Consider the following 27,819-nt stretch of genomic DNA (forward strand, 5'->3'; position numbering starts at 1 on the left):
ATATGCTCCCCACTACCATTTCTTTTTTCGTTCATATCAATACACGGTTACTAATTAATAGAATAAGTCATTTAAATTTTACAAATCACTATGTCAAGTGCCTTTATAACATTTTAATATTTAATTATTTCGTAACATAAAAATTATAAAATGAACTTTAATGAAATAATTATTAATATTAGTTTTGTTTTATCAAATATTAGATTTATTTAAATATTAATTTAATTTATTCACAAATCATATTTTTTAGAAATTACCAGGAAGTTCAGAGAATAATTATGAATAAATAAATAAAATAGATAGCATACCACCATTCACAATTACAATAACATATTTATAGATTTTAATCACATAAATAAAGACACCTTTCTCAAATAACACTTTTTAATACATCATATACAGCAAAATCAACAAAATTATAACAAACTAAATATCAGTAGATATTTTACAACTGTACTAAAAATAAACACATTTTACTTTAATGAATAAATAAAATCACAGCAATGAATTCCATCATAATAAAGACAGACATTTAGAAATAATTTATACACTACACACATGAATATTGCTCAACATGAAATTTTGCTCTAAAATGTCTACAAGTATTTACAGCAAAAATTGTAAAACTTTCTCACGAGAGATCTCTAAATTAATCTCATTGTATCGTTTTATTTTGTGGAATATCCCCATAGATAATGAACCAACTTTTAAAATGAAGTATTTTTTCCTCTTTTGATTCACAATTTGATAACATGAAAAGTTTAGAATGTATATACATACAATTAAAAGAGGAGAAATAAGATCTTTAAGAAAAAACAATAAAATAATTGTTAGCAGCAATTTCGATTAAATAATTTCCGAAATAAACTATCGCAATAATTTTAATAAGAATAATATTTATTATAAGCAGGAAATTATTTAATATAAATAACAAATTAGTATCAATACATTTCACTGAAATGATCTTTAAGAAATTTTTATAGATAAACTGAAAAGAATATATAAATGCATTATGAATGAGAACTGCCCAGAAACAAGAGACAAAAGGAGAAAATAAAAACTCTTCACTTTGTAGGTACATTTCTAAAATTTGTTTTTCCATAATACTTTCTTATCTGGCTTAGCTTTAAAGAGTTAATATTAATATGAGTTACTGACTTCTAACTGGTTTGCCCGTTTTGTATAAAATTTTGAATTTTTAAAAATAAATTGATATTAATTTAAATGAGACTCACATGTTATGTCTACAATTATGTCCAAATTTGTGAGTTGAATTAATTGTTTAAAAAAATCATTCAAAACTAAACTAGTTAGAAAAGCTATGCTTTACAAAGAAAGAATGTGAGTACAAAATTTAATCATCAGTTGTTTCAATGACAGACTTTTTAAAGTAAAAACAATAAATATGGAAAACAACAAAAATTGATATTTGATTCAAATAATTTGACAGTATACACACTTGAGAAAATTACCATTAAAATTTTAAGTTTAAATTCATTAAAATAAAAAAGTTATAGTATTTTTTTTATAATAAAAGTTATAGTATTTTTATAATAGTTTTTGTAAACTGATTTTTTTACATAAACTTTTGCACTCTTTAAACGGCATTTCTAAAAACATTTTTCTAATTGTAGGCACGATAATCAGTCCAATTTTCATCCTGCTTCTCTCTATACTAAAAAAAAGTTACTACCGTCACTGCTGTTACAGAAAAGTTTTGCTGTACATGCTGATCACTCTCATAATGCGAAAACTATTGGATAAAAAACATTAAATTTTGCACATTTTTAGTAAAATGATTCAAAAAAACATTGATTACAAATTTTTTATTGATGCTTTCTCTAATTCTCTGAGTTATTTTATATTAAAGTGAAAAAAAATTCGTTCTCTCTTAATAGTTTTAATATGCAAAATAAAGTATAAATGAAAATATTTTATAGAAGTTAATGGTGTATATCTTATTAATACACTATTTTTTACTAAACAACAATAAACAAAAAAGAAAGAGAAGACCGAGATATACACTGACATAAAATCTATGCACATTTTTTTTTTCTCTCTGAATAATTGAAAATGCTTGTGACACATCTATATCCAGATTGAAATAAAAAAGCTAAAATATTTAAAATTGATTCAAGCCACATAAAGTTTAAAATTGTTACAATTTTGGCAAAAAATTAAAAATCTATCAATACCTAATTCAAATACTCACTTCATAAAGTTAAACCAGAATGAATAAAAATAAATAAATAAAGCTCCAACATAATCACATCAACACTATTAGATCAAAAAGAATGTATAAGTTATAACCATTAAGTAGTAGTATAAAGTAGAAACAGTGTTTTAAGTATATGCTATTTGCACATGATATATTGTAGTTTTCTTTATCTTGCACTAACACACATATGCCACGAGAGAGAGAGAGAGTAAAATTGTGTCATCTACGAGGAAAAACACCAAGCAGCACAGAATCTGGCTATTAGCTGATGTGTGTAAGCACCACAGTACATTTCTCACTAATAAACTTTCCGAGAGGAAATATATTTTTCACGTGAAGTATGGGCAATCATGTTGATGACATAGTGGAGGGAAGAACATATTAATGTTTAATACAATGTAAATGTTTGACTAGAAGCTTGTTTATTATTGAAATAGAAACTAAATTTTGAAGAAAAAATAAATTAAACAAAAATTAAATTTTAAGAAAAGTATTTGGTGACAATACTTTTACTTCAAGGAATAATTTCAAATAACCTTAATATGATTAGCCTTCAACTGAACTAAACAGATCCTAAATTGAAAACTATTTCAATTTTTAAAAAATTGCGTTTTTTACATATCTTTTTACCTTAAAATATATTATTTCATTCATGGATGCATTTAGTTCTAGAAATCATTTCAACCACTTTCGCACCTTTATTCTTTAAAAAACAAGACAGTTAATAAAAAAATTTGAAATTAATTTTTAGATATTTTATAGAAACATTTTACATAAATGCATGTCAATGTTTATGAAGAAAAAATAATAAATTCAAAAACAAACAAAGAAACAAACAAACAAAAAAAATAACAGAAATTTAAACAGTTAAATACACATTATAAAAATAGAAAAATTATAGTTATTTCAATAAAAGAATGTGAATGAATACTTTAAATACTTATCATTGTATAAAAGAAGTGGAAAGATTAACACTTCTGTGAGAAGTTAGAATTAAAAAAAAATAGTGAGCATGAAACCCTTTAAATTAAAAAGTATTACTTTGATTGAAACACAGATAAGATGGGCGGGGGGAGGATTCAAAATTTCAGTAAAGCAGTTTTCTCTAATTTGTGAATGCCTTGATTAATATTCACTAGTGATGATTTTACAATAGTTGAAACCTACAGAACCGAAAACACAATCTTTATTAATTTTTAATAATAATACATAGTTGCTTACAACTTTACTACACTTGTGAAATAAACTTAATAATTCTAAAAATTAAAAATAATATTTAAACTTATAATTTTTAACATAAAATAGATTATAAATGCTAAATTTGTTAAAAACTGTCACTAAAATTATATTATTTTTTTCATTTACGGAATTATAGAAAAAGATTCACAAAGTCTAAATTTTTTTTCTCCCAAAATTTATTGAAACACAGATATTACATCATTAGTTTATTCAGAATGATATGTGAAATACACTATATAAAATTCAAAACTTCTTTAAATATTAAAAAAAAAAATTTGTAAAAATAGTGAAACTAATAACTATCCACTTGAAACTGAAATTGTAATATGCATTTTGCATAGAGTCATCACTGTATAGAGAAACATTGCAAAAAGTCATCAGATATATTAAAATAGTACTTGTAGTGCTTTTAAAATTGCAAGAAAAATACCAGATGAATAATAGAGAAATACAGATGTAATTTTTTCTTTAATTATCTTGATTTACATTTACATAGTAACAGTGCAAATTGCAAAGAATTTTCTTTACACTATTAAAAATACTTAAGAGTGAGTAATTACTAAAATAAAAACAAAAGGTAAAAACAAAACTAAGGTAAAAAATAACTACAGTAGAAGCAAATATTTTACCAAAACAAACATCTATTACAATAACAAATTCCTACTCAAATTATAGTTAAATAAAATATCACATTATAACAAAATTAGTATGTAACTGCAAAACTAATCAATACACAAATAACACATTTAAAATAAGCTTTTAATTATTGGTCAAATAAATAAATAAAACTCACTTCGGTGATTTTATCTGAAGCTCTTTAAACAAATTGTATAAAAATTATGCACAAAATATTTATAAAAAAAACTAATAAACAAGTAATAATATTACATCATTAACAACACAAAATTAAATTTTAAAATAATTTGCTTTCACCTAATATTTTCAGCTGTTTTTTGCATAAATGTAAAAAAAAAAATTTTTAAAAAACACTAATTTTTTAGGCAGTTTAAAAAAAAATTTAATTAAATTATAAAATAGTCAAATAGAAAATCTTGAATATTTCTAAACAAATAAATGAATGATGCAACCAAACTCAAAATAATAATCAGTATCTCCATTTTTCTTTCGAATTAAAAATTAAAATACATTCTGTAACAAAAAAAAAGCTCACAGAACTTTAACGGAACAAAAAAAAAATTTTCACAACAGCAGCAATGAAAACAATTAAATAAACAATATTATAAAAACTTTAAATATCTTCCAAAGAAAAGAAGGAAAAAATTGCTTATACATAATAACAGATATAAGCTTCAATTAAATGCAGTCAACTATATATATGAACTAAATGCAATTATCACAAAATAAACATAAATTATAATAAATAAGTGAACACATAACAATGCACTGCAAAATAGATGCATTTGGTCATTATACATATATGATACAATAAAGCTTCATAAATAATATCACTGCAGTTTTATACTGTGCACGACTTACAGGGATAGAAATATTATAATTCACAGCCAATTTAGCAGAGATCTGGATTTTCTGAGATCGACTTTTTAATGCGCAGTAAGATATTAGTGTACCAAGAATCTAAGCGTGATATGGAGTCATACTCTTTAACAGCATCTGTAAAACCATCAATATCTTGCTCTTCTATTTTTTCAAGAAGTGTCTGAAATGAGAACATGGCAATAGCTTGTAATTAAAATGATCTTAATAATGAGAAAAAATTAATTAAAATAAAAATAACACATCTCTCAATAAGTCTCCATTTTACACAAGAAAAAAACAATTTTTTTTTTAAAATTCGATTTTATTTTTTAACAGTCTCATTCAAGAGTAAATACATTCATTCTAACATTCCTCAAATTTTTCAATGCCATTTTCTTTTTTGTAAAAAGATTTGTCTGCACTCTCAAAATTGGCGTCAGTTTTAGCAATCATTTCTTTGAGTCAAATTTCATTTCATTCATTCAAATTTTCGACTTGCAACACAAGACATTGTCTTGGTGAAACAATACTTTCTTTGCATGTGAGGCTGTTTTTTTTTGTTTTTTTTTTCTACACTCAATTGATCCAATAGTGCCATGTAATTCGACAGTTGATAATTTAATCTTTTTCAAGATAGTCGATAAATAAAATACTGCGCACATTCCAAAATATGGATGCCATAACCAAGTCAGAAGACTTTTAAGGTATCGTTCAATCTGGACGAATTTCAGCGGCTTCTCTCGGCTAACGATCCATCTGATCCAAATGTATTGCAGGGAAATTAAATTTTCAACCATTGTGAGACATCATTGCAAAAAATCCTTTTTATTTTGCGTCAAACAGAGCACTGAAAATTCCTCAATTTCCAAATACAGCAACTTTCGATATCTTTTAGAAGTCAGCTATCCTACAAAACTTCACTTTAAGGTTTCTCAAAACTATTTTGTGAAATTTTTTACTTTTTCTGGAACAACTACCAATTCAATTTGACAAAGCATTCAGCATCATCAGTGCTTTTATGAACATGTTTAAATTTATCATACCAGTCAAAATTAACCGAATAATTGAAAATTGATGCAGAGCTGCCATAATGTTTACTAAGTGGGTTTTTGGTTTCAACAGTATTTTTCACCATCAAAAAAAAATGTTTAATTACAGGGTTGTCACTCAAATCTGGAAAAAAAATTCCCTCTGCTTTCCCTGTTATACGCAATATATTAAGAGGAAACAACAATTACTGTGCTCTTGTGTGAGCTATATTGGGCTAACTCAAGGGCGCCGGCAGAATAGTATAAAAGGGGGTGCAACCCTCTAACAAACTACCATCCCCTCCCCCCGAAAAAAAATTAAAATGTTACATTTTGTTATGTTATTACATATACTTTCATCTGTTCATTTTTTCAAGATACGTTTCTTCATTGTTAGCAAGATATTTAAAAAAAAGTACGAATTTCTTGTACTTACAAATTTTGCCCAGAGGCGATCGCGCTGGCGCTGGCATAGCTACTGACTTTGAAGCACAAATAACTACAAACAGTAGTTTCGTATACTAACGTGTTTGTGTACGCTTAACATTGGTATTTATTGTGTTGATGAAGTTTTATAGTTGCGAGAAGTCAGCTTGTGTTATACACATTTGTTAAACTGAATAACTAATAGAAAATATATTATTTACATTTTATTAAATGAAAAGATTTTATTACATTTTATTAAATTACATATTTTTCACATTTTAATTACTTAATTATTTGTTCTTCCATAAAAATATGTTCAACAAAAAAATTTTATAACAAAATTTTTCTGTATCTCTTTAATTGTTTTTAAAAAAAAAAGCCTGGGGGGTGCAAGTGCACCCCCTTGCACCCCGCTGCCGGCGTCCTTGGGCTAACTATATTTATTAGTTTCAATTGCTGGAAAAACAGCTGAACATACTTAAATAATGCTATGGTAAATGAAATAGTTTAGTATAGTTGGAATATCATGGTTAAATATCCCATAGATTACGCTTTGAGTGGTCACCATTTTTTAAAAGACCAAAATTAAAAAAAACAAAATCCCCTGTATTTTCTCAGTTTGTAAAGAAAAAAATCAAAATTCCTTGCACTTTCCCTGTTATTTTAGGTGATTTTTAAATTCCCTATATTTTCCAGGTTTTCCCTGTTCTCCCTGTGGAGTGGCAACCCTGAATTACCACATGAAATTCTTTTTTATACATTGTTTGGAAAATTACAAAATTGGAGTCACTAAAACCACTTGTAACCTATAAACTGATTATCAGTAAATCAAGAAATTTTGACATGTATCGTTTGAAAGATACTAGTATCCCGAAATCATATGGGACTGTAAACAGTGCTGCCGGGTAATGTGCTTAATCGGGGACTTATGGAGTGATGTGTTATATCATATGAGTGTTCTTATAATATTTCCCCCTTTCTAGCCTATTATACAATTCCAAGTTATTGACTTTGTAGACTAAAAAAAACAGTGCTATGCTTATTAATTGAAGCAAAGGTAAGATTTTAAGTTTTTCAAGGTAAACATACTTAGGTAAAGAAAATATTCCTTGTTTTGAGTAATATTTTACATATGATGGATTAGAACCATTCACTTCTGTTGAAGGAATGATTGACAGGGGTCTGTCCAAACATTTTGTAAAAGGTCCTTTTTTGGTAAAATTGTGAAAAAATTACTCGTAATTTGTGAATATAAAATAAACGTTAAGTCGCATTCGTTCAACCAGAGTTCTGTTTTGTAAATTTGTGCAAATAGAGTCCTGTTATTGCAAAAAAACCTTTTCATGGATACAAGATTATGCTCAACACTGAAAAATTATAATTTTAAAAAAATTAAATTTTTAAAAATAAATTGCTATTGCTGGTACTAAATTAGAGATGCAACATACAAATATTTGATATTTAGCCTATACTGCACAACACGGAATATTCATTTCGGACGAATAATGGAAACAAAATCAGTCTCATTTTTATTAATTTCAGTTGACACGTTTTAAATAACACAACTTAGTAATGTATCACTTCTAATGTGTTACACATTAAATAAACTTAAACAATTTCTAAATTTATAATATTGTATTTAAAAAATTGCCAAAAATTAATTTTTATTTACATAGTGTTCTATTAATTAATTTTATGAATAATATATTGCTCAATTATTTATTTACAAAAAAATACCATTTAATATCAATAAGAAAGTACACATGTTTGTAGAAATAGAAATATTTTCTTAGAATACTACATTTGGAATTTATAATTTCTTTTTTACTTCAAAGAAGTTAAGGTACTTAATATACATGAAATGAGATCAAACTTAGCCTTAGAATTAAAGCAGAAAAACATGATTAAAAAAATATTAGAGCAATATATGTCAATTGTCAATAGATTTGAAAATATCTATTAACAGCTGAACACTCAGCATCAATTTTTCCAGCCCATTTACAATAATACGCAAATGTCTTTTGAGTGTCTCTTGTGAAGCGTCCGATTAAAAGATAAATTATTTTGTGAAGGGTCCGTTTTTAAGTTAATATATGTTGTGAAGGGTCCGCTTTTATGAAAAGATATTTTGTGAAGGGTCCGTTAAGGCTATCTTTTCTCTGAGTAAAAATTAAAGCTTTTGGAAGCGTATACAAAATAGAGCAGGTGATGACAGAAAAAGTGTTTAAATTATAAAAAAAAAATTTCTTCTAATACTCTTAATAATCGAACATTCCTACCAAAAAATCACAAACAGCAATAGTTCAACAAACACTTAGATTAGCACAAATATCATACTTTTATTACATTTAAGTCAAATAAATAATTTAAGAATATGATTTAAAATGGATTTTGGGTTTGTCAAGTTCTCTCTTAAAAAAGGTGTTTATAATTGATACTTAAAACAAATCCCGGCAATCTGAAAAATGCCTGTAATGTCAGGCATGTACCTTAGGTTATTATGTAAAGATTTTATCGTACCATATTTTATAACAGCATTTTCTTCAAATATTCTTAAAAAAAACTTTTATTTTACATGTTATCCTTGAAATGTAATTATAAAAATATCAAAAAATTATAAATTTTAGTTTTTTGATATGTTTTAGAAATCTTGAAAATTGCCGTTATAATAACTGAATATTACTGGCTCAATATACCAAAACTTTTAAAAGTCAAAAGCTTTTTACCATAACTAGTTTGCATTCCCTGGAATCATGAAATGATGGACATATTTCCTCATATTTCTTCATGGCTTGCTGCAAAAAATTTTTGAAAATTAAATATTATAAAGAAAAGTTGTATATACAAACAAAATAAATAACAACATGAAAACAATAAATGAAACTATAATGCAAATTATATCCATATATTCATACATAATTTTAAAAGAAGAACAAAGTGAGATTTTTTGAAGATAGTTAAAATAAACTACAAAAATTTAAACTTATGCATTATTATAACTCATATTTTTGATGGCATGCTGTAAAAAGACCATTTAAAGAAAAAATTTTAAGGAAACTATTTTAAAAAGTCAAATAAGTCAAAATTTTTTAAACACAAATTAAATAAATATCAACATTAAAATAATCAATTAGTATATATATCCTTGCTGAAACTCTACTACAAGTTATTGTTTCATATTTATGAGCAATTTAAAAAAAAATATGGAATTTAATGAGCATTGAAAATTTTGAATTCATATATTATATTATTGTTACAGCTCATGTTTTATCCAAGTATAATGGTTAGATATAGTATAAAACCAAACTCAAGAATGGATGACAATAATAAAACTAATTCAGCTGTAAAGTTGATGCATAAAAGTTTCAAAACTATTTGAACAAATAAAGTATATATTTAAAACATAATAGGTGAATAATTTCATAAACACTTTATCAAACAGTTAATAAACAAATTTATCAAATAAAGTATATAATGAATTTTAATGGTTTTTTAAATTTTACCTGAGCATTCAAAACATCAATGCATGCATGCAATAAAGATGCACAAAAATAATACTCCTTGGCACTGTATTTCATTAATGGACTGGCAAGAGCTGCTTCCCCAACCTAGTAACATATAAAATTCCATGAAAACAATACTTTATTAGGATTTAAACATTAATCTTAATGAAATGTCATTAAGCAATCACCTATTAATCTATCAAACTTTTGTTTTAATAAACCAGAGTTAAATATAAGTTTGCACAAAAGGGTCTGAGGCTCGAAACAAACAAAAGGCATACGCACGCACGAAACATTTGAAGCTACTACAACTTCTAAATAAAATTAAATAGAAGTCTTACATATGAACAAAAAAATTGATCTAAAAACCTATCCAATCCAGTAAAGTGTCTAATTTATTAACAGTTTCCCAATTACAGGTCCCAAATTTTGTGTAAAAGTAATAACTATGAGCTATACACAATTTTATAACACAATTTAAGAGTTCCGTACTATTTAAAAATAAAACTTTAAAATTAATATTTTTTTTTTTTAAATTTGTAGAAACTATTTTAAAATTATTTGAAACAAGCACAGAGACCACAACAATCAAAATCACTGTATAATAAAATCAGCGGCTTTTTAAAATCAACTCTGAAAGAAGCATTACAATATCATGACATGCTATCATCATTTTATAAAATAATGATCACCACTTAAAAATCACTTTTTAGGGCACACGTTTAAAATAATTAAAAATTTTCTTTCTTTTTCTTTCTTCTATTTTCTCAAATTTTAAAAGCTCATAGATAATACATTTTATTATTATGCCCCTAAGAACAAAAAGAACAGAGTTACAAGTTCATATTATAAATCTTAGGAAAACTGAAAAGTGAGAATTAAAAAATTATGAAACAAGGACCATTAAAAAATCCAAATCAAAGCTGTGTATGAATTAAGAAAAGTTATCGAATGCCTATCATCATTCAATGCATGATTTCAGCTGAAGTAGCATTTTTCACAAACGCTCAGCAAAAATGCTAAAATGAAACATGTTTTTTCACTTTTATACAAAAGTATTTTACTAATGCTTATTTTAAAAAATAAACAAGCCTTCTGGAATAAAAGGGTATGAGCTAATGTATGATGCTAAAATCCCTTTGTTTATTAATTTTTTAATGTCAAAAAAATAAATAACAAAAAAAAATGCGATTAAATTTGAAATAAAAGTTCAACTTTGGAGGGAAAAAAGGTTGGAACAATATCAATAAGAACTTTCAAAATTATTTAAATTATATTAAAATGTAAATTTTAATTTTCACAAATTTAAATCTTTAATTAAAATTTAATTCAATAACTCTTAAAATTAGATTACTATAAAAGACAAGGAAGAGATTTTCTTACGTAAGTCTGTGATAGGTTTCGTAATTTTGATTATTTTTGCTCAAAGAGGAAAATGATACAAAATTGCCAAAAACATGATTATATAATATTTAAACAGTCTCTTACAGAAGGTAAATTAAATATTTCTTTTTAAAGACATAAATTACTTCATATTTTTCATATTTTACATAAAGACATATTTTTCAATGATTTAGTTATTACACTGGAGCTTCATGGCACTTTTAATTTAAACTAGAGAAAAGATAAAATTTATAAAAATGAAGGATAAGTAAAGGAATTTGTTAATGACATAACATTTTATTTGGAAATGCAAACACTCTTAGCAACTATTCAACTTGTTTTGGTTTTTTTAAAGTTTTTAAAAAATACATTTGGCTTGGCCAAGGACCACCTAACTCGCCCCAAAGGCACACCTATGCGTTTTAACAACATTTTTATTCATTATACTGAGTTACATTGGGTTTATACTCTCTTAGAATTAAGCTAAAAGTTAACTAGTAAGTATAATTAGTAGTTAATTTTTAAAAAACACTTCATTAGCTGTAGTGTATTTATTAATAATTCTTTAAGTAAGTACTAAATTTTAAAAAGTTTACATTTGAAAATGTATTTTGAGTTAGAATTGAACACTAACTCTTATTTATAAGACAAAAAGCATTGATTTATAGCATAAATTTATTATAGCATGGGTTTAGAACATAAGATTTAGTAAAAATAAAATTAGTTTTTGGTGCATTTTTAAAGCCTAATTTGGAAAACATTTTTCCTAAGTGCAGAGATTTTGGTATGAAAACACAGTCACCCTATAAAATCAAATATTCTCAGAACGGATGTAATTTTCATAAGAGATGGGCACTGTATTATTTAAATTTATATATAAGTTATTGAAGGGAATAGTATATGCCCTAGAAAAAGTTTTAAGTTAGCATAGCATATAATGTTAGAAAAATCATGGACAAAGATTTTTTACATTTCAAAATGAACAGTTTATTAACAAATTGCAAGAAACATTTCTTATATGCTGTTTTGTTATGTGTAAAATGATTGCTTTACAATATTTTTATGAGTTCAAAAATCAGAATGCTGTTTATTTTTGTCTAGAAGTTGCAAGAACTTTAAATTATTCCTGTTTACATATACCTTTTATCTATATCTAGGATCCTGAGACCCCTTAAAATTATTAAATATTATATTTTGTATTAAAGTTTTATAATAAATCTTTCTAAGCAAGTAATGAAATAAATAAATGATTTATAACATGAAATTACTTTTGATACTAAGAACTTGAATCACTTAAAAAATAATCTTGTTTTTAAAAAAAAAATATACATATTTAATTCATCATGTTATTTTGAATAATTTATTTTAAAAAAATACATCATAAAAAAAATAATGATACAAATTTAAAATCTTACTCTGAAATATTTGAGAAAAAATTTTAGAAAATCTAAATCAAAACATGATTGATCAAACATGATTTAAATCAAAACAAAATTGAAAAGTATATTTAAAAGTGATAAAGTTAAAATAATATTTTTTTGACCTTACTGATGAAATAGTTTTTTAAATAAACTTTAAAATTTTTTTTTCAATGTCAGTTAAATTCATTAAATAAGTAATAAGAAAAATAATTTTAAAAAATAACAATTGTAACATTAAGAAAGAAAAAAAAGAAACACAAGAAGAAATCGGTACAAGATAGAAGAAAATCAAGCAGCACAGATGTAATTACATTTCTTTCAAAACACAACAAAAATCTAAAAAGCATAATATTATTGTTACAAATAATAGTATAAAACAAGAAATATTTTTAAAAATATATTTATATTTTCAAATACACAGAGAAATTTCTCTTTCAGGGTACTTCAAAAGAATTAGCCATTGCAAAATATGGATGCTGCAAAATATGGATATGGAGCTATTAATATGCAAAACATTATATTTTACACACTGAATAATTTACCTATAACACAATGATTTTTTAAAACAGAATCAAACATCATTCCAAGCTATAACCTCAACATATTCATCATAAAAAATAAGATTTTAATTATACATAAATAACCATAACGCTGTCAAGTAAAAATAATTTTATTATTAACTTTAAGAACATGTTTTTAACATTACAATATTTTGTAAGTAAAAATCGACCTGATGTAAGTTAACCCCTAATTTTTACTTCACAAAGGTAGATTTTCCGTATACTCAAATCGAAATTTGTTAAAAGTAAAATTTTTAAGGTCAACAACGCTTAAAGGAATACCGTCTGTTTCAGTCAAATCTATGCAATTAAGTAGGTTCTTCAATTAAAAGGGGAGTGCAATATTCAATATGTTCTAAATTTTTGCAAAATGTTTACTTTTTAATATTATTTAATTATAATGCATAGTATCGTGTTTTGATTAAATAAACTCAGTTTTATGATCAGTAAACATTTATAATTAAAACTGTCTGTGTTAGTATCATAAAATATAAATGCCATTTAAAGTTACATAAAAATAAATCAATGTTAGTGAAACATATATAGACGCTAAAATATTATTTGATCCTTTTTGAAAAAGCTATAACTGAAGATCTGATTTATACCTGTTTAATATGTCAATTAATCAAAATACCAGTGAACTTTGAGACATGCACAAAGAATGGAATACAAAATCCGTTATAAATTATTTACAAACAAATATAAATAAAGAAGAGCTATTTCTGCCAGCAAATTTAGAGACAGAACAAATAAAATACTAAATTCTGTAGCAATTACTTACATACAAGTATAAAAAAAAGGGACTATTTCTGCCCATGAACTTTGAGACATGGACAAAGAATAAAACATAAAATTTTTTATTTATATAGAAATAAAAATAAAGAAAAGCTGCCAGTGAACTTTGAGACATTGGAAAAGAATGGACATCCAATTCCCTTACACTGCAGCAGTTAACAAAGTTACTATTTAGAGAAGTTTCAAAGCACAACTAAAAATGTAAAGAACATCTTATAAATTATCTAACACTCAAATTACCTGTTCATAAATACTAATAGCTTTTTCATACTGTTCAAGCTGGGCTGCATACTTGGCAACATTCAGCATACACTTGTTTGCTGAACTGTAACAAACATATATTAATTGAAACTTTGGTCTTAAATGCATGAATATAATTTAAGTGAACTTACAATCTACAATATTTTATTTGTAAAATAAATAAATTAAAATTTATATGCTGTATAAACAAATAAATGGAACCTTGATGCAAAATTCATAATTTGTTTCAACTTGAAAAACCTAAAAAAATTCAACCAAATTGCACCCTATCCATTTTTTTAAAATTACCATAATTATTATTCTTTTTCAGAAAGACAACGTGAAACAGGCATTCATAACTCAAAAAGTTGTCAATATGTGGTGAAAAAGCATACAAAAGCATAATATCACTGTCATTTTTAGATTTTTTAGGTCAATTATTTGAATTTAAACAGGAACTTTTCAGTTAACCAGGTGCAAGTAAACTTAACTTTTTTAACACAAATCCGTCACCAAAATAAATAAATAAATAAATAAAATTAAGATCATTAACATTTGATTCCAGGGAAACAGAAAACATATCTGCCAACCTTAAAGAGTAGGAATTATCGTAAGATTGAAGTTCAAATTTGAAAGATTTTACCAAAAATAGAAAATATTTTGTGCATGATGTAAATTTTCATACTTGGAGTATTTACACTTTAAAAAGTACATTTAAAAGTTTAATAACTTTTTTTTAATGATTGTCCACAGATTATTGAATAGAATAAATATTTGTGTTTTCAATGAATTTAAATTTTGTTGGATGAAAGCAAAATAGGGAAAATAGGTTTTCTATTTATTAAGTACATTTAGTAATGTAATAAGCATTAAATAATAACACATGAATATATTTATTAAGTACATTTAGTAATGGATTAAGCTTTAAATAATAACATTTGAATATACATTCTATAAATAAAACATAAACAAGAACTTGGATACTTAAAAATAAATTTACAAAAACATTAGGAGCAGTAACAAAAAAAGTTTAAAAAGCTGCAAATCTTATAAAAATTCCTAGTTATGTTCAATTTAAGTTATTTTTTAATTGCAATAGTAAAATTAAATAACAATAAAATGAACAGACGTAAGATTTTTAAGTTGTATAAAAGATAAAATATAGAATATTTCAACCACTATTATTAAAAGAAAAATTAATAGAAATATGTAGATTTAAAAAAAAAACATCAAATGAAAATTTTGGATGAAGGTGGAGTGGATGTACGAGGAATGATTCGGTTTGGGTTGAAGCAAATGGCATTGTTTGTCTGTTTTGTTTACTTGACTTATAAATCATGACTCATTGAGTCATAAAGCTACTGATGAAGATTTTAACTCAATATGATGTTGTTTATAGCAGTTGTTATAGCTTATAGAATAGACACGTATTAACTTTTTACTCCATAAAAATTGCTAGGAAAAAGGGAACATTTTATGAAATTCTTTTAAGCTTTAATATAATGTTAATTTAAAACAATTATTTAAATATAGCTAAAAAATAAATATATACATGGTTATTAACTGTTTTTATAGATATATATATATATTAATTTATTTTCATATTAATTTATAGATGTTATTTTATTTTAAAGTTTAGAGCCATTTCTTACAGGAGTACAAATCAATGAAAATTGCTTATTATGCAGTACTGAAAAATTTACTTTTTCACTAAAATATTTATGTAATACTTTCACTGATGTTTTTATTTTATGAGCAAAAAAATATCACATAAATAAAAACTCATTTTTAAAAACATGTTAGCAACTATAACAAAATAATTTTAATAATATAGAAAATCCTAATTTGCTAAATTCATTTTTGTTAAATCACTTCTACTGATAGAAACTAATGTCTCACTTCCACCCATTTAACGTACATTTGGCCATGAAAAAGGCCGTTTTCCCTTTTTAATTTATAAATATTTTGTTGCTCATATGCATATTACTAAAAATAACCTTAGGACAATGTTACATAATTCTCTTAAGTAATTGAACAAATTTGATCTTAGGACGAATTTTCACAAAATCATTTAGCTTCAGTGCTAATTCATCTGAAATATTTCCATTCGTATAGTAAAATCGTAGTAAATTATTGTTCTTTCCACGCATTACATTAGGGTTCTTAACTTAGGGGTTTTTGCAAAATCTCTTTCTTTTGATCACATAAGTTAGCACAGAGAAATTGTATAGTTTTTTTTTCCCTTGAGTCTTTTACATTTTACTAAATTAATAATGAAATTTAAAATATATACCTGTTTGATTCTTCTCCTCTGAAATAATCAGCAGCTTGCTCATAATGTTGCATAGCCTATAGAAGGAGAAAAAAAGACACACAAAAATATACATATACATATGAATCTTACATATTATTAAGATTAATTTTGAAAACGAAGCATTGTAAACAAAATTTATAAAAATAATAAAGCTAGATAAAAACAACTTATAAATAAACAATTGATTTTCTTAGAGGAATTTTCAACTAAGTCTGTTAAAAAATAACAAAATAAAATTCATTTCCACACGTATTTAATTTCTCCGGGAAAGATTATTTGATTATAAAAGTTCGACTGCAAATTTACATTTCTGAAGGGAAAATCTATTAATTCGAGAACACAGAAAAGAAATAAAAGATCATATAAATTCAAAAGGAAAAAAATTGCTCATTAGAACAAAAACTAAATTAAAAATTCATAAAACCATTCATCATCATAAAACCATTCATCAGGCATAAAATGACTTATAGTAGTAAAACTTGGACAAATAAATATGAAAATAACTTATTAATACTTGAAAGAAAATTTTAAATAGAATTTTAATTCAAATAAGCAATTCACAATGGGGAATTAGAAACAAGACTGAACTTGACTTTCAAATTAAACAATAAGATATTATTCAATTCATAAAATCGAGATGCTTGACATGCCTGAACCATACAGAAAGAATGAATGAATAAAAATAAGAAAAATTTTAAGTAGAAAACCAATGAACTTAACACCCAAAAGAAAACCAAAAAGAGATGGTTAGAGGATGTAACAAAAGATCTAGTCATAATGAAAATTTTAAACTGGTAATCCAAAGCAGAAAAGAGTGTTTGTTTGATGAGAATTGATTTTCAAACATTACAGTGGCGATGAAGCATTTCAAAAAATAAATTATTTTTTATCAACATTTTAAAACTTTATTATTGGTGGGCTGAGAAATAGATTTGGTTTTTGTTCAAAAGTTTAGATACATTTTGAAGTAAAGAGTTAAAAATTCTAGAAAATAAATTTAAACATTAGAAACATACTAAAATAATATTTATGAATGAAAAAAATGAAAAAATACCTGCCAGTACCAATTTTTTAGATTGCGGAAGATTCACTACAAAATTTCAGAAGAAATCACTTAAAATACAGAAGATTTATTTTATGAAGTTCAAATCCATTTTTAAAATTTATAGTATTTATAAATTGAAATATTAAATCATGAAATATCTACAATACATTTTGCAATTTTATTTTAACATAAAATGACTGTTTGAAAATGAATTTACCTTAATTTTATTATGAAAGATAACCCAAACCATGATCACGTCAAACAATTTGCTTAATCATCTAATATAAAATTTTACAAAAAATCCCAAAAACAAAAGAATTGCATACCTTTTAAAGTTTGTTTGATTTGAAAATAATATTCTTTTATCATTTTTCTATTTATCAATAAAATATTCAATAAAATATTCAATAAAATAATCAATAAAATAATCAATAAAATAAGCCGTTTTTTGATTTAAAACGGCTTATGTTGGTAAAATGTAGTAAAATTAAATCGAACACAACTTTATTACCACTAATTGAATTGCTAATTGAGCCTATTCCGAAGTAAATACATAATAAAGTTTGTTTTTTCAAAAATCACGATTTTTTTACTTTATATTATTATACCCAAATTTCAAATTTAACCAATTCCAGCATAAATACAAGTTTTTCTTTAAAATGCTGATCTTTTAAAACAGTATTATTATGCATGAATTTCTAATTGTCAGAAAAGTGATTTTCTTATCTTTTTTTCAGAAGTTGTTGCTATTGATTTCAATAAAGTTGATAAAATTTTTTGTGATTTTATTGTATTGTCTTTATTGCGAAACATGAATTTTTAACTGTGCATTTGTATAATCACTTTTGGATATACATGGCTTTTAAAGTCATTAATTTTTCTTCAATTTTATTGTGACACTCATTTTAGAACTGATACCCTGTGGCCAATTCTACCACAGAGCATTTTACTTGGTTTGTCTTTTGTTTCTCAGCAGTTATTGTTACAATTTCTTCATGATTTTCAAAATACCGTTATTTTCGATACTATGTTATTGCGACACACACGAATTTTCATTTCAACAATCAATTTTTGATACACTTGATTGACGCATATTTGCATTGCACACAGTCTTGTCTAACATTTTTTTGGTAATTATTACAACCGATCAGGGCCGTCTTAATAACAAGCAGGGCCCCCGGGCACAGAAATGTTTTGGGCCCCTATTACAGTCCATACTGTTTAAAATAGAACTAAAAAACTTCACATGCATAAAATTAAGCATTTTTAAGCTATGCAATAATTTTAACAAATTTAAACACATTTTTATAGCCCCAAAAACTCAATGCGCATAAAATAAAGCATTTTTGAACTAGGCATAATTTTTCTTAAAAAAATGAGATGCTAACAAATTGCAATCCTCAAATAGTAAGTAATTTTCAAAATGAAGAAGCTAATTAAAATAAGTAAATTAAAAGGCATAGGGGTATAAAAAAAATTTTTGTATTTTATTTTGTAACCGTCGCTGAGCAGTCGACTCAATTTTTGGGTTTACGACTACCAATGTTCAATTCCGCAGCCTTGTAATTTTGAACCAATCCAGAAGACAAGGAAACTCCTGGATCAGTACCCCCAGAGGTATGACTGGTTTGTGGGAACATGGAGGACTTTGAGACTCGACAGATTTAACGTGCANTTTGGAAATAATCTTAAAAAGAAGAAAAAACGATGAAGTAATACACTAATGATTATTTCCAAAATGATGTTAAGGTAAACATCTTTCAAAAAAGAAAGAAAAATTCTAAAATCTTATGAGAAAAAAAAAAAAAAATTTTAAAAAATGGAGGGAAAATTTATTGAATTTTGTTCCGGCTTTTTGGTTTTCCGATTTCCGGATAACGGGTTCTGTACTGTACTATGTTATTACGACAGACACGAATTTTCAATTCAACAATCAATTTTTAAAACATTTGACTGACACATATATATATTGCACACAGTCTTGTCTAACATTTTTTTGGTAATTATTACAATCGATTTCTATTAAGTTTTTAAAATCTCAATTTTTTTTAATCCGATTTTACGATAACATACAAACTTCAAATAGCACAATTTGTTTTTTTTTTTTTTTTTACCATAAAATTCTCGCGTTTTTGATAGTTTTTTCTTAACAATTTCCAAGCAATTTTTAAAATCCCGTAATTTTTTATTTGAAATCCAAATGACAATGACTCCATTTTAAATCCAGGTGAGTCTTTACACGCTTAGTTGTTCTAATTCTCTCACAAGTCCAAATGTAGTCTAGTCGACCATTTCCCTGACGAGACAATGTCTTGGATTTGTTACTTGTTCACGGTTTTAATATCCTGATTATTTTCTTTTAAGTACAATACTATTATTGTGATATTTTTCTTACTAGCAATTACAAAATGGGAAAGAAAAATTTCATGGACCAATTTCCTGAATGTGAAAGATTTTATTCCCAAAGTGAAAAGCGGAGGAAAATGCAGTAACTTTACGCAATATACAGAAGAGTTGGCAGCTATGTAAAAATAAATTAAATGATTTAATGAAAAATTTTAACTTACAGTAGAACTTGGATTTAACGTCATCGGTGAATAATGATTTCCCGCTTTTTACATACCTGTTTTCAGCCTGATCCCTTTCTATTTTATATACCAATAATGCAATAAAATCCCATTATTTAGAGCATCCTACAAAAAGAGAAAAATAAACACCCACCTGGTTCCATAAAAAGTAGTTTTACATCAATTCCATCCGAGGAGAATACCGATAGCATTTCAGAACAGAATTCTTTATGGAATATTCTCTATGTTATAACGACCTGATGGAAAGGTAACGAACTGGAGGCAATTTCAATAGCTGAAATTATAGAATCTAGTAGTGATGAAGACGACTGTGAATCTTCACGCAGATCCCCCATCATGATTCAATGAAGCAATATGAACAGAAACTTTACTTCCAAGAACTTTTAGAACAAGAAAAAGAAATGGACTACTTGGAATTTTTGAAAAATTCATTGTGTACTTCAAAACAAAAAAAGATAAACAAAAATGTAGGATTTTTTTTCCGCTAAAATAATTACGTTTTTCTTCTTCACTAAATAAATTAAATCTAACTATTTTTAATTACATTAATTGTTTAACAAAATAAAAATACAGTTGTAGGCATTTAAATTTCAGTTTATATGGGAATTTTCATGACCATGACATAGCGACATTCAGTTTGTTAGTTACCATGTTTTTGTAAGGTCTGATGAGCGCAGCCATTAAATTGAGGTTCTACTGTATATTTAATATTGATATAATTTTAAGATAAATTCAAAAAGAAAATTTTAAACAAATAAGTTCCAAGTTGCGCAGGTTTCAGAGTCAAATGTATGAGCAATCTTTTTTCTTACTTTCTCAACATCAGCCATTTCAGTTTCATAAATCTCAGCAACAGTCATATGATGCTTAGCAGCAACTGTAAATCGACCCTATAAAAGAAACTTTTTCAATAAAAAAAATTATTATTATTATTATGTTTAAGTAAATATTCTTAAAAAAGCTGACTTACTGCATCTGTGTAATATTCGATAGCCTTAGTTATACATTTGACTGCCTCTGTAAAAAATAAAAATTCTTACAAAAAATTTCATATTATTTATTATAAATACACATGAATAGAAAAAAAATATTTTTTTTTGACAAACAGCATCATTGAATTGAGAATGCCTCTATTATTTCACTTAGAATGCAAACATCATACAGAGTCATTAACCTGGTTTACAACGAATAATTTATAGAGTCAATCTGCAACATAATCTTAATAAATAAAAGTTTTCCTGCGACGCTTACACAGTTGGACAGAGAATATTATTCAAAAAATTTGGCTTAATTTTACATGTTTACAGCAAAGTTAGCAAAAGTAAATGTTTGTCATTTGTTGTTGCAATTAAAAATATTTATACAATTTAAAATGAATGGAACAATTTAAATTTAAAGAAAGGAATAAGTCCTTATACTATAAACAAGCAACTGCAATTAATGGCACTTAAAAATTTATTTTTTACATTTTTCTTATCATTTAATTTTTTCTTTTAAAAATCATCACTTTTTTTTTGCTTATATATTGATAAACAAAGTCCTAAGACAAATAGTAAATGAGTAAGTCTAGGAATTATAAATTATTTATCTTTTTACCTTTAATATTTTTAATATAGTAATATTTTAAGTTTGTTTTTGAAATCTGAGTTCTGAATTGAAAAATTATCTTCAGGTGCTGTGACAATTTTTTTTAAAATCTAATATGAAAAATAATCTGCAGATGAAGAAAAATAATCTGCAGTACCCACTGCAGTGCTGGAGGACTTCTGCTATTGGAGTCCTAACAAAACAGCAAAAAAATGATAAAAGGGACATTTAGGAGCCAACTTAAAAAAATATATATATACCATTTAGGAAAATAGGAACCTATTAACAGCCTTGAACTTAAGTTGTATAAGATCAGTGTTTTACAGTACCTGGAATGGGCTATTTAAATATGAATAATAATACTTCTACCAATACATAAATACAATTTGTTGGAATTTTGGCTGTTTCTGGGTATAGGTTTTTACACAGGATTTTTGGGATGACTGTTTTATCCGTGGTAAAAAACACACAAAACTGGCCAACCCCAAATATAAACACATAATAGTAAGAAAATGAATGAACTTATAACTTTACCATGAGGATCTGTTTTCTTGTAACAATTACCAGCATCAATCAATAATGCTGCGCCATCATGTCGGTTATCCATTTTTAAACGTAGAGATGCAGCTTCCGAAAAAGCACTTCCAGCAGCTAAATATAATTTAAACACATAAATTTATTNTCTAATATGAAAAATAATCTGCAGATGCAAGATGCAGAAAAACAATCTGCTGATAATCTGCAGTGCCGGAGGACTTCTGCCATTAGAGTCCTAACAAAACAGCAAAAAAACCAACTTAAAAAAAAAAAAAAAAAATATGAAGAAAGTAGTTTCCNAAAAAAAAAAAAAGATACCATTTAAGAAAATAGGGACCTACTGACAGCCTTGAACTTAAGTTGTATAAGATGATTGTTTTACAGTACCTGGAACGGGTTATTTAAATATGAACAATAATACTTCTACCAATACATAAATGCAATTTGTTCGATATTTGGCAGTTTGTGGGTATAGGATTTTACACATAATTTTTGGGATGACTGTTTTATCCGTGGTAAAAAACACACAAAACTGGCCAACCCTGAATATAAACACATAATAGTAAGAAAATGAATGAACTTATAACTTTACCATGAGGATCTGTTTTCTTGTAACAATTACCAGCATCAATCAATAATGCTGCGCCATCATGTCGGTTATCCATTTTTAAACGTAGAGATGCAGCTTCCGAAAAAGCACTTCCAGCAGCTAAATATAATTTAAACACATAAATTTATTGTAAATTAATTCATCTTTATAATTAATTTTAAAGAAAGGATTGTAAGCAGATTAATTCTAATATATTAATTCAAAATCAATCTGCTATTTTAAAACTAATAAACTTTACTATAATTCCCAAACTTTTATTAATATATTTACTTAATATTTTTTGTATTAATCTTTACATTATTTTTATTATTATATTTTTTCATATTACATGTTATAACTCGAATTCTTATATTTTTTTACTTTTTTACAACAAATAAAACCTTAGGTAAAACAACCGTAATTATTTAAAAGACAAATTCATTTTTTGGTTTAAAGAAATCTCAACATTTAACTCACTTAGTATAACACTGATTATGTGTTTATTGAATAGCTTATTACTTAAAGTTTGATTATACCTAAATATACAGTGTGGCCAAAGAATTTTAAGGTTTTAAAAACAATAGAAAAGCAGTTGCATAAAAGCTAGGGAAATCACACAATGTAAACAAAGGAGCATTCTACTTCAGAAGCATTCTATGTTTTGGTTGAAAGAAATAGCATTATTTTAGTCACTTTGAATAAAACTGATTATTCATTTATTGAACATCTTATGACTTAAAATTTCAATAATATACCTAAATATTCAGTATGGCCAGAACATTTTGAATTTCTAAAAATTTAAAAATTGTTAAGTAGTTAATTAAAAGCTAGAAGGAGAAACATTTTAGTTCAAAGACTAATAACTCAGAAGAAAAAAAATACCTAATTTACAAAATTCCTAGTAGAAAATAACTAATTAATTTTAAATGCAGTGGAAAGTCCCATATCCGGAATCGTCGGGACTTCAGAAAGTTTGGAAAATAGATTTTTCTGGATAATAGGTTTTTAAGGTAAATAAACATCAAAACATCCCAATTCATTAAAAGGTAACAAATAGACGGTAATTAACGTCAATTTCAATCAACAAAGAATAAATCCACATGGTTTACATGGTTGCGCTATTTCTGAAGATTTTGTTACAGATTAAAACAATATTTTTTAAATCTCAATGCAAATTTCGAATTGCACATTTCAGTTAGTAATCATTTTTCAAGCTACTCGATTAGCAACAATTCCACAGTGAATCTGCATGGTTTTGCTGATCATTTTTTCAAGAGCTATTAAAGGCGATTTTCACTTCATTCTTAAAATCTGAATGCTTTAATACTATATTATTTCAGCCGACAAACTTTGAATTGCGCATTATGCACTTAATTAATGACGATTCACCCGCAATCTCACCTGGATTTATGATCGCATTTTAATCAGTAATTGTAACCAATTTTTAGTTTTCTTCATGCTACATTATCATACACGGGAAATTTCGAATCACGCATTTGTAGAATTACTTTTTGATTAGTCGATTTTTATTTCTGGTGTGGTTTTATCAATCTTCACCTCAACAGTTTGGGATTTCATTTTTAATTTAATATTATTACAATTCGCAAATTCCAAATCACGCTTTTGAATAATCGATTAATGATCCGCTTTTGAGTTGATAATTTTAACTCAAATCCGCAATTTTTTCAAAACGTTAAATTTTTTAACACTCGAAAATTAAGTGCATGATTCTTAGCAGTAATAGTCCTTTTATGTGAGACGTAAAAATAAAAAAAACACACACAATTTTTTTGCGCTGTCCTGAAATGCCAAATTTCGTTACCAAGTTATCCAATTTTTTTCAGATTGCAGCTAAAATCGGATTAAAATTAAAATCTTACAAAAATCAGAAGTCGAGTAAACTTTTCTTCTACTCTTCAGGTCTTCTCTTTAAAAATCTAGACAAGATATTATTTTTACATTTATCAAGTCGTACCTCTAACATGTATACAGCAAAATTCAACACTAAAATTTTTATGTTGCTAAAAAATTTTATTATTTTATTTAAATTTTATACAGTATTACTTTTAAAAAAACTAGTGTATAAGTAAGCTGATAAGTTAAAGAAAAAGTAAACTTTTTCAAATGAGACATTGAAGAAAAATTAGTAAAAAATTAGAAAAAACATGACAATCAAAGCTGACATCATCAGCCTTGAATTGTCATAAAATGCAAAACTTTTTCTATCGAGAAAAGCTAAGACTTATTTGAATTATTTAAAAGCTTATTTGAATTTGCTTCCTCTGTACCCCAAAAGTTTTGCCCAGGTCCAGAAAAATACAAGAATAAATAGAAAAATATGTTATACAATACAATAAAGTACAGAAGCATAAAGCAATGGAAAAAACGACAAGACAAATACAGAAGGAAAGTAAGAAAGAAAACTTTCTAGTATAATATAAATTAAAATATGTTTAAAAACCAGAAGCATATACAATCATTAGAATAAAACAAGACAAATACAGAAAGGAGCAATTAATTTATACCCAGCAATTTTAGATATGGATCATTTTAGTCTGATGCATAGATTATAGCATAGCATACAGTGTTTTCACTACAGCGTGAGAACGCGAGAATCTCGCATATTTTTTTCTTTTCTCGCATTAAAAAATGATTACCGCGAGAAATTCGCGCATTCTATAAATCAATTTCAAAATTCGCGAATTTCTGGCATTTTGGAAAAAGCTTCGAATTACGCCATTTAGAAAAAAATCTGTTTCACTTTTCTTCCTAGATCTTTCATTATTTTCATCATCTGCCCCATTATCTAGCTTCCCTATTTACCAGTATTGTTTAGAACCTTTTCCAACAACAGAACACAACCACGGAACCCCTTTCAGAGCACATTTCTCCACAATCACATGTTCACCGTAGGTAAGGTTTCTTCATGTAAGACGTTCAAATTTTTTATGCACTTATGTAAGATGGACAAATACCTTGTAAAGGCAAAATCTTCTATGATGATGCACCAAAAATATTCAATGCTTTAAAAAATAGAAGACGTTAAAAATTTATTATAATTAAGGAAATAATTTTTTTAAAGAGTTTTTGTGTTTTTTTAGTTTTTAGAAATCTCACTTAACTTTTTAAAATCTCACCCTGCTTTCTGCAAGGGTGAGGAACTCTCACCCATTTTTTTTCTATGATGAAAACACTGGCATAGATTAAATGATAAATAATTAATCACTCTACACAAATTGATGGCCACACCCACCTATAGTTAGAGCAATTACAGGTTTCCATCAGTCAAGTCAGTGCAAGAAATATATAATTATACAAAATTATTGATTTTAAAAGAGTTGACGAAACTCAAATTAATAATATTTCTGTTAAACTGTAATTGCAATGTAGCTAAATGCACCTATGTCAAATCTAATTTTTGAAATAATTGATATATTTGAAAAAATAAGTTTCTGCTTATTATATGTAAAAATTAAAACACACACACACATTTTGCATTCCATTTTCATGTCATAGCTATCGATTAAGCCTTAAGCAGATTGCAGTTCAGATAGTTCGCTTAAGTTCAGAAAATAATTGATAATCTTATCACTGTGAAATTCAAGCAGTCAAAATTTATTAGAAATAAATCACAAAATTTAAAATAAAAGTAACATCTACGAAAAACCTACCACTCCATTTCTTCGCCATCTTAAACATATTAGCAGCTTTTGTATACATTTCACAAGCCTCTTCAACTTTGGAAGACGATCTAAATAGAAAAAGGAGAGCAAAATAATTTAAAATAATTAGCCATTGATTTGACAGTTAACGTCGCACTAAAACAATACTAAAACAATAATAAGCTTCTTTGCCATAGAAGAAAATATTAAGTAACTATTGATTTAAAAAGTAGAAGAGCGATTGAATAATATTAAAAAGAATTAACTCGATATCAAAATATTTATTTCCTCTCACCGAAACAGACTGCCTAGAAATCCTTGTGCAGATTTCAATTTTTTTTCAGCATCTGCAACCAGTTGCATAGCTTTTTGCTCATTATCAGCCATTCTTATGTGAAGAAAAAACTTCTTTTATGATCCAATTCTTTACTTAAAAAAATATATGTATTATTTTATTCAATAACGAAACTATTAACACAGGAGCAAAATACCGCAACAACACGTTCACGAATTCACTTTCTTCACTAATTTGAAATAATACACTTTTATCTAACTCACAAGAATTATAGCATTCCTGATTTTATTTTATCGATTACGATTATAAAGAAGATCGATGAATTCCTGGCAATATGATTCATGAGCAAAATAGCCCATAGAGCGCCTAGCAGAATCCATTTCCATGGCAGCATCCTAGAGACATCATTTTAAATCATATATAAAATTATAAAAAATAACTTTACTTCATGACGTGGGCGATATAGATTGTACATCCTTGCTTTCAATAATTCGGTTCAAATATTCTTTATCAATTTCTAATATTGATGTGTAAAAAAGAAATGTCGCATATTAAAACAATGGTGGGTATGATAATTTGTATTAATTGGGATGACGAGGATAATTCTAGATTTAGAATATTAAAATTTTTCATAAGAATGCTAAGCAATTTCTTCTGAAACTTATTTAAAATGTGTTATATACATACAGCATAATAAATAAATACAAAATAACACGAAGAAAATTAAGTAAAACAATAAGTTTTATTCATAGTGCATAAGCTGCAAGTAAATAGAACTCATAAAATAAGTTCAAAATGCAGAGAAAACATGTTGTTGTAGTTGTAGTTAATTTACGTCGCACTAGAGCTGCACAATGGGCTATTGGCGACGGTCTGGGAAACATCCCGGAGG

At 26.1% G+C, this 27,819-nt stretch overlaps 1 protein-coding gene and 1 long non-coding RNA gene across 8 annotated transcripts in view; one reads left to right on the plus strand and one right to left on the minus strand.

Moving 5' to 3' along the window:
• LOC122269977 (uncharacterized) overlaps positions 1 to 13,598 on the plus strand; it is a 377,717-nt gene extending 364,119 nt beyond the window's left edge. For 6 of the 7 annotated variants that reach the window (XR_011637278.1, XR_011637272.1, XR_011637280.1 and 3 more), the window contains one exon: positions 7,105 to 7,378. This is a non-coding gene — a long non-coding RNA (uncharacterized lncRNA). Of the gene's footprint in view, positions 1 to 7,104; positions 7,379 to 13,153 lie in introns of those variants that run through there. The other variant, XR_011637273.1, reaches the window with a different exon arrangement.
• LOC107456529 (alpha-soluble NSF attachment protein) lies at positions 367 to 27,232 on the minus strand. The gene is made up of 10 exons (XM_071183433.1): positions 26,928 to 27,232; positions 26,642 to 26,721; positions 22,974 to 23,090; positions 21,228 to 21,274; positions 21,070 to 21,147; positions 16,604 to 16,659; positions 14,311 to 14,395; positions 9,912 to 10,016; positions 9,135 to 9,203; positions 367 to 5,135 (listed from the first exon to the last, which is right to left on the minus strand). Exons 1-10 carry the CDS (start codon positions 27,017 to 27,019, stop codon positions 4,986 to 4,988), a joined length of 879 nt encoding a protein of 292 aa, XP_071039534.1. The 5' UTR covers positions 27,020 to 27,232; the 3' UTR covers positions 367 to 4,985.
• Positions 27,233 to 27,819: the final 587 nt, after the last annotated feature.

The sequence above is a fragment of the Parasteatoda tepidariorum genome, chromosome 7, assembly GCF_043381705.1.
Source record: "Parasteatoda tepidariorum isolate YZ-2023 chromosome 7, CAS_Ptep_4.0, whole genome shotgun sequence".
In the NCBI taxonomy this organism is placed as follows: domain Eukaryota; kingdom Metazoa; phylum Arthropoda; class Arachnida; order Araneae; family Theridiidae; genus Parasteatoda; species Parasteatoda tepidariorum.

What these genes read in the sequence shown, in the direction of transcription:
- LOC107456529 (XM_071183433.1), bottom strand. Translation starts at nt 27,019, where the DNA reads ATGGCTGATAATGAGCAAAAAGCTATGCAACTGGTTGCAGATGCTGAA. An exon ending in AAATGGCTGATGTTGAGAAA is followed by an intron (nt 16,660 to 21,069) that starts GTAAGAAAAAAG and finishes CTCCTTCTATAG; the next exon opens with GCTATGCAACATTATGAGCA. An exon ending in TTGATGTTTTGAATGCTCAG is followed by an intron (nt 9,204 to 9,911) that starts GTAAAATTTAAA and finishes AATTTTTTGCAG; the next exon opens with CAAGCCATGAAGAAATATGA.